Source organism: Phocoena phocoena, chromosome 10, assembly GCF_963924675.1.
Source record: "Phocoena phocoena chromosome 10, mPhoPho1.1, whole genome shotgun sequence".
Lineage (NCBI taxonomy): Eukaryota > Metazoa > Chordata > Mammalia > Artiodactyla > Phocoenidae > Phocoena > Phocoena phocoena.
The window spans coordinates 45608920-45621042 of record NC_089228.1 but is presented as its reverse complement, the minus strand read 5'-3'; the positions used below and the strand labels follow the sequence as shown (position 1 = coordinate 45621042).

At 47.0% G+C, this 12123-nt stretch overlaps 1 protein-coding gene across 5 annotated transcripts in view; it reads right to left on the bottom strand.

The window, feature by feature from the left end:
* Positions 1 to 12123, bottom strand: part of TRAK1 (trafficking kinesin protein 1) — a 97897-nt gene that overhangs the window by 47515 nt on the left and 38259 nt on the right. Inside the window, exon 1 of one of the 5 annotated variants that reach the window (XM_065885851.1) lies at positions 5571 to 5682. The exons of the other annotated variants lie outside the window; for them this stretch is intronic. Coding sequence (XP_065741923.1) covers positions 5571 to 5682 — 112 coding nt within the window. Of the gene's footprint in view, positions 1 to 5570; positions 5683 to 12123 lie in introns of those variants that run through there. 5 annotated transcript variants of the gene reach the window in all.

Below are 12123 nucleotides of genomic sequence, written 5' to 3'. Positions count from 1 at the left end.
AGCATCTGCATGGTGCTGGGTCTGTGCACTGGGAGGCGGGAGCGAGGTGTCTTGCCAAGAGCAGAGACCTGACCGTACAGCTCTGGCTACATTTACCTGCCCATCAACATCACCATCAGCTGAAATTTTAGTGTGACGATTGTACAGGCTCACTTCCCCTTGCCAGGGTAGTCTGAGAGCAGGGCACCAAAGCAAGTTACTGAAGAGGCCAGGAAGAAGAAAGGAAATAACTATTAAGTATTTACAACATGCTAACTGCTACCATGGGCATTTTACAAATATTATTTCACTTAAAACCCAGAATAACCCGATGACACAAATATGACCCCCATGAAACACTATGAGACAGAGAGAGGGGCTAAGTGACTTGTCCAAAGCCAGACAGGACATAACCATGTACTTGAACCTGGTCTGTTGGGGGATATAACCATCCGCCCTTCCCTAACCTTGAACACTCAGAGTTGACCTATGGTGGCCATCCATCACCAGAGCATTTAATGAAGGCCTCCTTGGTAATAACCAAGTGGCTCACTTATGGACTGCTCACTGTGTGCCCAGCCCTCTGCTAAGTGCTAGATGTCTAAGTGCTGGATGTAGACCCCTCCTTCAGGGTCCATCCTCATCCTAGGAAGAAAGTACTACTATTACCCACATTTTAGACGTGAAACTGCACAAGGTCACAGAGCTATAATGAGAGGGTCTGATTCTATTTGACCCCCAAGTTGGGGCTCTTAACCACAGCTGAGTAATAAACACATGAATCCTACCCTCGAGGACTTCGAGGCCTAATTGGGAAGGTCAGACACATGTATAAATTAGTATGGAACAAGCAGGATGTGCCAGGTGACAAAATGCTCTTGGGGAGTTCAGACACAAGATGACTGGGGACTGGGGGACAGGTGCCCCAAGTGGGCAGAGCAGTGAGGGGACCCCAAAATGCACAGACTGTGGGTCAGCTTTGCCCATGGCCAGCCCTGGGGTGATGCTGGTACCCCCACCCCAGAAAGAGAACCGCCCTGAACAAGGGACATCACCAGAGGCCCGCGTGGAGTAGCCATGGATACTAACAAACAAACCCCAGGCTGAAACCAAGGTGATGAAAACCATGGGCAGAGAGACCTTTGTAACAGTGCTGAGGTCAGTGCTGATAAGCTAGGCCAGCTCCTTTCTCTAACGTGATCCTACAGGAGAGAGTCCTGTAAGGACTCAGCGCTGCTGGCCACGCTGAATCAATACAGACCGCAGGGCCCAGGCCTGATGGCTCTTTCCATGGGGTGGACATTCCCACCCCACAAGACGGCACAACCACCAGCGGGACACGGCACCATTCCCCACATGGCTCAGCCTTCCCCCTGCAGCCCAGGATGTCCCTCTCAAACTGGAGGAATGAGCTCCATTTGCACTACTTCTTGTGCTTCACCTTGGAACCATCTGGAGAATTTGGACATGGGACGTTGGCCATCGTTTTCATCTCAGCTTTTGCAGATGATAATTACCGGTCAGTGCTCAGCACCTGAAAACTACCCTTTGTGCGGAAGACTGATGGCAGGCACCTCTGAGGAGGGGATGTGCGCCGTCCCGCGGTCTCAGTAAACCCCAGACCATGCCACATGCTCTTTTCAAATCCTGCCACCCGAAGGCAATCCTGAATGACGCCTGCCAGGAACTGACTGACCAAGCTTGCAATTGGGTAACAGCCTCAGAAGCGTCCAGGTGAAACAACATTACGTAGCCGGGCTTCTTTAGGCCTCTTCTTGAGAAAGCTGCGGGAAAACTGCCATGCAACAAACCACAAGGGAGTGATGACAAAACTCCACTCTTCACCAGTGTTTTCCTGGTGTAGGTGCTGCCACTCGGGCACAGAGGGGGCGTGACCACCATGTCACTCAGCATCACTGTGATTCCCCCCGCTCCAGCTCGTCCTGAGCAGACGGGATGGGGGAAAACAAGCAAAGCCTGTCTTCAAGAACACCACTCAGTAAGAAATCACTTGAGATCGACTCAGTTTCTGCACAACGCAAGCCTCCAGCGACCAGAAAACACAGAGCCCAGGTATTTTCTCTCCTGAAGACAGAAAGAGCAGTGCTGCCTCTGACAGCTGTGTGAGCCAAGCAAGATGCTTCTCCAGGTGCCTTGTGGGTTATGAGGATGACATGAGGTAATGGGAGACAAGGGCCCGAGGATCTACTAGCTGAGAGCCTGGGTGTGGCGGAGGGCAGACCCCAAGGCAGGGCGAAGGCCCTGCTCTGTGCTTGTGGCCCTGGGACTCTGGACAACATATCTGAGCCTCAGTCTCTTTGAGTGCGAAATGGGAGTAATGCTTATTTCAAAGGCTGTCTTGAAGATTAAACGGGTGACACTGGGAGGCCTATCACCCCCACAAGGTAACCTGGGAGGGAACAACAAATGTCTCCTGTATCCATGGCTACCAATATGAGTGTTACCCCAATCTCATTTTGTCCTTCAGTTTTCAATCAGAAGTATCTCTTTTAGAACCATTAGTGGTGTAGAAAACCACCTAAATCACCTCAGAATCCAGGGAACATGGTTACATCCATGTCTTGCACATATTCTCACTATTCACAGGGTCAGAAGAAAACAGGGTCCCACCCAGTGAACACCTTGCTCTGGGATACAGGTCAGGCTTCCAGCAAAACTGGACACAGAAACCAAGACTTCCAAACCAAACCTCTGTCTTCCTGATCTACGCCACAGACTTCCTTCAGGCCGGGAACAAGTCTAGTGAATTTCAATTTACAAAGAAAATTAAGCATGTTGACAGTGAAGTCTAGTTGGCCTTCCATATCCATGGGTTCTGCATATGCAGACTCAACTAACTCCAGATTGAAAATATTCAGAAAAGAGAAAATTCCAGAAAGCAAAACTTGAATTTGCCACACTGGCAACTATTTACATAGCGTTTACATTGTATTAGGTATCATGTGTAATCTAGAGATGATTTAACGTATACGGGAGGATGTGTGTAGGTTATATGCAGATACTATGCCATTTTATATAAGGGACTTGAGCATCCATGGGTTTTGGTATCCAAGGGGGTCCTGGAAACAATCCCCGGCTGATACCGAGGGTCAGTTGTATCTTTCTTTTGCAGTTACTGTCCTGAAAATATTATTTTCACCTTCAGGACAGCTAAAAAAATTTTTACTACTGAAAGGAGGGAAATTGGATGGGAACAAAGAAGAGACAAGGAAGAGAAATACAACAGTCTATCTTAAGATGGCAAATACAGAGACTGTTCCCCCCCGCCCCCCGACCCCTACCATCGAATGTGATCACAAAGTAGAGACCCTGTCATCTGTGAGATGTGGACCAGCACAGGACAAGGTGCAGTGGAATCACCCAGAAGGTGTGCTAAAACCCAGATTGCTGGGTCCCACCCCAGCATGTCTGACTCAGCAGGTCTAGGGTGGGGCCCAAGAATGTGCATTTCTAACCCGTTCCCAGGTGATGCTGATGCTGCTGTGTAGGGACCCTACCTTGAGAACTGCTAGCACAGTACCTAAGAGCAGTCTATGTAGGGCCCTAGAGCCAGTCTATGTAGGCTGAAATCACCTATGAGCTGTGTAACTTTAGAAGAGTTGCTGAAGGTTCCTCTTAGAAGTCTATGAAATGGAAAATGATAACAGTACTTAACCTCTTATGGTTATTTTAAGGATTAAATGCATGAATCCACGTAAAGTACTTGGAATGGTGCCTGGCACATAGCAAGTACATACTAAACACCGGTATCGTCATCATCTGGCTATCAGTTAAAAAAAAAAAGTTCAAAATACATAGATATATGTACATAAAATACATACAATATGGTTTTTCTTCTCTTGACGAGGATATATGATACTGCTCTAGAACCTAGTAAAACCTTTCATTTTAGAATCATATGGTTCAATAATTGATTTTAAAAATGCTCTTACTATGCTTTTAGGCAGCAGCTCATCTCATACTTTAATGTGCATAGGAATCCCCTGAAGGTCTTGTTAAAATGCAGATTCTGACCCAGTAGGTCTGGGGTGGGGCCTGGGAGTCTGCATTTCTAACAAGCTCCCAGGTGATGTGGGTACGCAGGGTGCACGCTGAGCGGCCCAGCTTCAAGGGACACGAGCTGATCCAGTGAAATGTGGGCTGGCCCTAGTTCTTAAGAGCAGATGGAGGCCTTTCTCTTGATCACTTCCAGGAACCCAACAAATGCACAGTCCCAGTCGGTCTTTCACTCCTCTCTCCTTTCACCTCCACCATCTCTTTCATGAAAGGACCAGGCAGGGGGTGCCAGGTTTCAGCACTGCTCCCCCTCTTTCTCCAATTGAACACTTTTAACTGTCCTATAGGTGAAGTGTTAATATTTTCAGGGCAGTAACCTCAAAAGAAAAACACTTTCAGTATATAGCCAATTGTAAACCATTTAAAAAATAAAAAGTTATTCTGAGACATGAAAACAGGCCATCACAGAGGAGAATTTTGAAAAAGTTTTTTGATTGCTTTTACTCAAGACCTAAAGAACTTCTTGCAGTCACTCTTTAAACATTCTGTTTCACAACACCGCCCCCCGCAAAAAAAATCCCTTTTTCCGGGCTGTGAGTGAAAGCCCCAAAAGCCCAATTAGGAAACTCACACTCAGCATTTGGGTGTATCTTTATTTAAAACACTCCTCCTCTTCTCCAAAAGCAGCACCCCTCTGATACAGCCTGGTGGTGAGTTCCCAGGTAATTTCAGTGTCAGCCCTTGTACTTTTCTATTTGAAATATTTCTAAACTTTTTTAAAATTCCTAGTTCAAATTGGTGATTAATAATTTTTTAAAATAAACAATTTCCTAAAGTAAACAAAGACGTATTATTTAATAATGACTCAGTTTCTTGTCCATTAACCCACCAAAAGCCATTCAGTCAGAAGAAAACAATGAAAACTCTTAAAACAGAGTGCTGGAATGCCGTAAAGTGTGTGCATGCCGGGGGACTACCGACGTTTGCAAAAAGTATGAATTTCAGGGCTTCCCTGGTGGCGCAGTGGTTGAGAGTCCGCCTGCCGATGCAGGAGACACGGGTTCGTGCCCCCGTCCGGGAAGATCCCACATGCCGCGGAGCGGCTGGGCCCGTGAGCCATGGCCGCTGAGCCTGCGCTTCCGGAGCCTGTGCTCCGCAACGGGAGAGGCCACAACAGTGAGAGGCCTGCATACCGCAGGAAAAAAAAAAAAAAAAAAGTATGAATTTCAAAGACCTCGGTTAAGCAACAGAAGCTAGACAAAATAATACACACGGTTTGATTCCATTTACATAGATCGAGAACAGGTAAAACAAATCTAAGGTGATACAAGTCAGGACAGTGGTCTCCCAGGAAGGAGGTGTAAACTAGAAAGAAAGTGGGGCAAGGGGACTTCCCAGGATGCTGGAAACGCAGCTTCTCTCCTGGCAGCTTTACATTCACCACGTAAGACGTGTGTACTTGACCTCATACCCCACTACGAAAATAAAAGACTTCTGTGAGATCAGTGAAACAGCCAGGCCTACATAGACACTGAGAGGGAAAGGATCAGACTGGCGCAAAGAACAGAATTTACCCTCCTCCAAGAGGTCCAGGGTTTCAGGCTGCTTGTGGATGGGCTTCCTCTCTTCACCCTGGCAGTCACACTGAAAATATTCTTCTTCTCCTCCCACATCTCTTAGGGACATTGCTGAAGTCACCCCAAAGCCAAAACATCACCCAAAGGAGCGGTCCCTGAAGGAGCTCCTGGCTGCCCTCCCGGAGGAGGCATTGGGGCCGGGGCCCCCGGGGCGCACGCTGGGCCTTGGCTGGGGCCACGGACAAGCCCTGGCTCAGCTGAAGTGGAGAGTGTACACAGGCCCACTGGCCCATTGGCGCCCAGACGACCCGGAAGCGGGTGGCTCCCACAGAAAGAGGCGGGGCGGAGGGGGGGAGAAGCACCTATCGGAATGGGAAAGCCCTGCCCAGCCCTGGGGTGGCCCTAACGGGTGCTCTGGAGTCAGAAGGAAGGAGAGCAGGCAGGTGCACGGCCTTGGGCCAGCTCTCTGCATCCAGATTCTTCTTCCGCTTTTGCTCCCCCAGAAGCAATGAGGAATGGTAGCTTCCTGCAAGTTTCGCAGCAACTGCACAGGGCAATACCATCCATGCCTCAAGCAGGCACACCTGTCTAAAGGTGGAGCTCTGGCGGAGGAGATGCCCTGGTGACTGATTGCCCAGTTCCCTCAGGTGAGAGAGTTCCTGTGGGCGTGCTTCAAAACTTGAGACAAATCTGACTGTGACAACAGCATGACACGGGGCTGAAGAGGGAAGGAAAAGATCATTCTGGTTTCTAGCAAGAGGAAAAGAAAAAACTGCAGTAAGCACTACTTGTATTAAGCTTACTTCATCCCAGTTTTTCTTTGGTAATAATACATTGCATTTGCTCTTTTTTAAACTGCGTCTTGTAAATCACGCTCTCACCCTACATCTGTGTACACACAGCCAAATTTATAAAGATCTTTTCTAATGGCAGGATAAGGGGGAAAAAATCTACAGCCTAATAGTTTGCAAAGTTGCCTGAGAAAAGAATCAAGTTTCATTGCACATCTCACTACCAATTCCTCTACACTGTTTGATTTTGCCTGTAACAGTGAAATGGCAGGTCCTTCCATCAAACGCACTGAACGGTGGCCTGAAGCAATGGTGTCTCAGAGAATCATGGCACATTCTACAATTCCTGTGCTTCAGCCACCTGCCCGCTACACTGTGGCACGTCTCCCTGCTCCTAAAAGCTATACCAGGAGACCTAAACCACCTCTCTGCCCAGTCACCTCCCTCAGGTAACCAAGGGGGCCTTTAGCAGAGGCCAGATCGTCAGCAAGAATCCTCTGCACAAGTTCAGGAACTAGGTCTCGTCCATCTTTAAATCCTTAGGGCTGCAGATCCTGCTAAGTCAGCTAAAAATGTCTGCTAAACTGAATCGCTACCTCCATAAAAATAAACAGAAGACCACAGACCAGTGCCTATAAATAGAAAACCAGAATAGAATAAAGATTTTATTACAAAATTAACACCTGGAGACATACTCATTGCCGGGTTACTTTTCTGGAACCTGAAAACGATTGCTACCTTTTAGGATGATAAAAATGTGTTCTTTGTAAAAAGTAGGGTCAGGGCTTCCCTGGTGGCGCAGTGGTTGAGAGTCCGCCTGCCGATGCAGGGGACGTGGGTTCGTGCCCCGGTCCGGGAGGATCCCACATGCCGCAGAGCGGCTGGGCCTGTGAGCCATGGCCGCTGAGCCTGCACGTCCGGAGCCTGTGCTCCGCAACGGGAGAGGCCACAACAGTGAGGGGCCCGCGTACCGCAAAAAAAAAAAAAAAGTAGGGTCAGTAGAAATTCAGTAGCAGGGAGTTCAAAATCACATTTTGAAAATCTTCATAAGCTTTAAATACAATGTTTATAAAGGCAGACACTCAGGGGAAAAAAATCGTTCTTTAACGATTGGGGCTTGTTAACTCAATGCAAAGGACAGTGAGTCTGAAGCTCTGGGAGGGGAGGGAGGGAGGGAGAAAGCTCCACTTTGTGCATTATTCATTCGGTGAGTATCAGATTGACTATATGATGTGCAGGCTAGTGGGAGGGGCTGTAGTATATATAAATGAAAAAAAAAGCTGATTTCATATATTTGAAAATACTTTTAAGTGATTTTACTCATAACCAGTTGGTTATACTCATCTTTTAACTCAATTCTAGGCTACCTTTAGCAAATGATGTTCAAGTCTCTATATATTATATAATTAAAATATATATACATGTAAATTAAAAGATAAATTTAGGACATGGCATTGTGAACACAAGACCATCCTAGCCTCCCCATGTCACCCCATTTCTCTCATTCTTCAGGGTACTCCCCACCTCAAACCCTTCCTCCTTCCCTCCCTCCCTCCCTCTGCAGGGGGTGTGAGGGAATTCTCCAACCTCATCCACATCTGCATTCACTTCAAGATTAAAGGCAGAGATGGGACAAAGTGTACCTTCTCTGAGAGAACAGTTTTCCAAAAGTCAAAGCAGAACAGACCCCTAAAGACCAGCACGAAAGCCCGGGAATCCCTGTGCCAGGTGACGGATGGACCATGGGACATGGACATGGGAGGTGGAGCTGAGGGTGGCCCAGCTCACCCCGGACAGACAAGCAGCTACAGTGTGTGCTGTCCCAGAAGTAAGGACTAGAGCCGTGGCCCAGAGCGGGGGGGCAGGGCACGGGTTCTGACCCACGTCCGGGAACGTTCAAGGCCACAGAAGGCAAGTGTCACTCGCCTCCCTCCAATCAGAGGGAGCTCTTCCTGTGAGTGTCCTCTCCAGATTTATTCTGCACACCCCACAGAAGTCCACCCTCCGCTGCCCAAAGAGGGGTCACGAGCCACTAGGGCTATTTACATTGAAATCTCTATTGATTAAAATTAAATAAAATCCAAAATTCAGTGGCAGTAGCCACATTTCAGACGCTCCATAGCCACACGGGGCTAGTGGCTACCAAACTGGACAGCACAGAACGTTTCCATCATCACAGAAAGTCCCACTGGACAGGCACGCCCAAGGATGCCCCGCGTCTTCAGACATGAACCTGATGCTCCTCGGCCAGCTTGGCCTGCTTTTCCCCTGCAACCTGTTCCCGCTGACCCCCCCTCACCCTCTGCCAAGAGTCTCCTTCCCCTCTGTATCCCATGCATTCTGCTCCTCTCCACGAGCCTCCCTGTCCTTTTACTTCTCTGCCTGTACAGAGCAGGGTGGCCCGTCACTGAGGGTCACTTCCCCAAGGCCCTTACTTATGCTATTTAAAAAAAATAAATGAGAAACACAAAGCTCTGAAAACTTGGGCTCTAAGCTCCCTCTGGCCCTCTCATCAGTCCTCTAGTCCTCCGCTTCTACATCTGAGGGAGGACGTTATCTCTGCTTTACCAAAGTTGCTGATAAAAATGTACAGCTACGTCATACATTTACATTTAGTTCTTTTTTTTTTTTTTTTAAATCATCTTAACAGCCATTCAGAAGACTGCTGAGTTGGAAAGGGAAAGTCAGCCTCTACCTCCAATGGTGCATCCCACAATAAACACACATGAAAAATGGGGCCTGTTTACATGTCTGAACACAAGTGCAGGAAAGTTAGAAAAGCATCTCAAAAGCCTAGTAACAGTTTTTCAATTAATGCTTAAAATACCTCTGACAAAACTTCACTCGCAAACCAGCCACCCTGACCCTGGGTGACATTTTAGAGGTCACTGCAGTCAGGGAACAGCACCCGTGCCACCTGTGTGTAATGCTGTGGATTTTCATTATGGAATAAGAAGTCCTAAAAACAACCACTGCGCAATCTGCCTGAGTGTCCCCATTTATAAAATCAGTATGAATTAGACCACCTCCTGCTGTGACATTCAAACCTATAATGTTGTAAAAGGGGACACGACGGTGGATGAGTACAAAAGAGTTTGCAGCAAGAAACAGGTGGTCAAGATACTGTACCTTTTTTTTTTCTGGCTGCACTGCACAGCTTGTGGGATCTTAGCTCCCCGACCAGGGTCTGGACCTGCGTCCTCAGCATGAAAGCGTGGAGTCCTAACCGCTGGACCGCCAGGGAATTCCCAAGATACTATACCTTGTTCAAAATACCAATTACCTTTAGAAAGGGATTTTTTAAAAGAACTTAATAACTAGTACTATTTCTGAAAAAATAAAATTAAGCACTGGCCTGGCACTTCGCCGATCACAAAGAGCTTTTACTTTATTTACACGCATTACCCTCCTTCGCAATGGTTCTGGCCAACGTGGTTATCCCCATTTGCCAGATGAGAAAGCTGGGTTGACAGAGGCTCACTGGGGTACCAGGATGTACCCAACCACTGGTAAAAAGAAACAACAGGCCCCAAATGGAGTTGCTTGTGCTAAGCCCCAGGGCAGCCAACCAAGACTTAATACCTGACCTAAATGCAGCTTCAGCCTCTCCCAGGAATGGAGTCTTAACCAGTCCGTCTGGAATTTCCCGGTCAGCAGTAATGAGGTAATCTGCCTGATAGACCCCATCCATCCCCCAAAGAAAGAGAGATAATCTGCTTTTTCCCTGTCCCTGCTCCCATCTGTCTATAAAAGCCTTCCATTTTATACAGCTCCTCAGAGATCCTTTCTACTTGCTAGACGGGATGTTGCTCAATTCATGAATCGCTGAAGAAAGCCAATTTGATCTTTATATTTATCCGTTGAATTTCCTTTTTAACACCACACAGCCATGCAGAATGCAAAACAGGCCCCAAAGGCAGACTCCAGGCCAGCACTCTTTTCCGGCATTCTACCTATTTCTAGAATAACTACGAAAGTGTACTCCAGGGCTTCCCCGGTGGTGCAGTGGTTGAGAATCTGCCTGCTAATGCAGGGGACACGGGTTCGAGCCCTGGTCTGGGAGGATCCCACGTGCCGTGGAGCAACTAGGTCCGTGAGCCACAACTACTGAGCCTGCGCGTCTGGAGCCTGTGCTCCACAACAAGAGAGGCCGCGATAGTGAGAGGCCCTCACACCACGATGAAGGGTGACTCCGCTTGCCACAACTAGAGAAAGCCCTCGCACAGAAACGAAGACCCAACACAGCAAAAATAAATTAATTAATAAACTCCTACCCCCAACATCTTCTTTTAAAAAAAAAGTGCACTCCATTTCTTTAACTTAGGGACATATATAATTGAACCCAAGCCTTTCTGACAATTAAAAAAGCCTCACACTCTTTATAAGCATACTTTTTTTAAGTGACCAGTGTAGCCAAGAAACAACATAGGATTTCGTGACAGACATAAAGAATTATCTTCCAGACCCCTGTGCCCAGGAATGGTCTCCACTCACACTGGCATAGTTTCCCAAACACACCTGACGTAAAGAATCACCGAAAGCGTGCACTAAAGATCCAGATTTCTCAGGGCCTCTCCTGGTCTGGAGTTAGTCTGGGAATCTGCTTTTTTAATAAGCGAATGATTGCCATTATTTGCCAGGTTTTAGAGGTTCCTGCAATGAGAGGTGGGACACAGCCAACGTAGGTAACCAGGACCCTGTTTGACGCTACAGTTGTTGTTTTTTTAATTTTTATTGGAGTAGAGTTGATTTACAGTGTTGTGTTAGTTTCAGGTGTACAGCAAAGTGACTCACTTATACATATACATATATCCACTCTTTCTGATGCTAGAGTTTAAACGGTAAACACTGAGTACATGTGTGAAAATTCTGCGAAGACCACTGCTGTACTCTGTTGATCGCTAGCTATTTCAAAACTCTAAAAATTACCTTAAGGTATCGGGCAATCAACCCCTCCAATTTCCTACTATTCTAAGCCCCTGCCCCATACCGCTTGTTTGGGCGGTAGTGGGGGACACAGAGTATTAGACTCCACAACTAAAACTGATTAAGGGGGAAGGATACAATCAGTGGACTGAATAAAGCTCTCCTAAACCTCAAAGAGGAAAGAGAAAAGCAGCCATTTCTTAATTCCACCTTTAAAAAAGGGGTCCCTAATCATCCTGCAATCTGTATTCCCACCCATATGTATTACTCTTTCGGTGCTCACGCTGCAATTTAAGTGCGAGTCGGTAACTCTGACATAAATGATGATTCTGCATCTTTTTCAAAACATATGACTTATCGTTTGTTATTAGTATGGAAAGTTCCCTAGAAGTTTCCCTCACTAAAGATTCGAATGGCAAATAATAAGAGAGACAAAGCAACGCTGTGTGCCTAACTCCTACCTGGCCTCCTCACCAGGAAGTTCAGGACCAGGAGATGAAAGGGTTATTCAAAGACTGATTTGCAATTTTAAAGATGCATAAACACAAAGGCAAATCGCCTTCGTTTCCAGACTAACCTGCCGAGGTCAGGAAAGAACCCTAGTGAGACACGTATAAACAAGTAACGACAACATTAGCATATTCTTGAATTCCACCCTCTTTTGTGGGGTTTCCTAAACCAGATTAGCTCTGAGCTTCCATTCCTTTAATTCCCTGCTTTACTTAACTATCTTTAAAACGAAATGTAACGGGATTACGAAAACATCAGTTGCCACAGTCAATTCCGTCCCAGTGGCCTTCTCTGCTTCATCTAAATTGGGATGGAGGATAAAG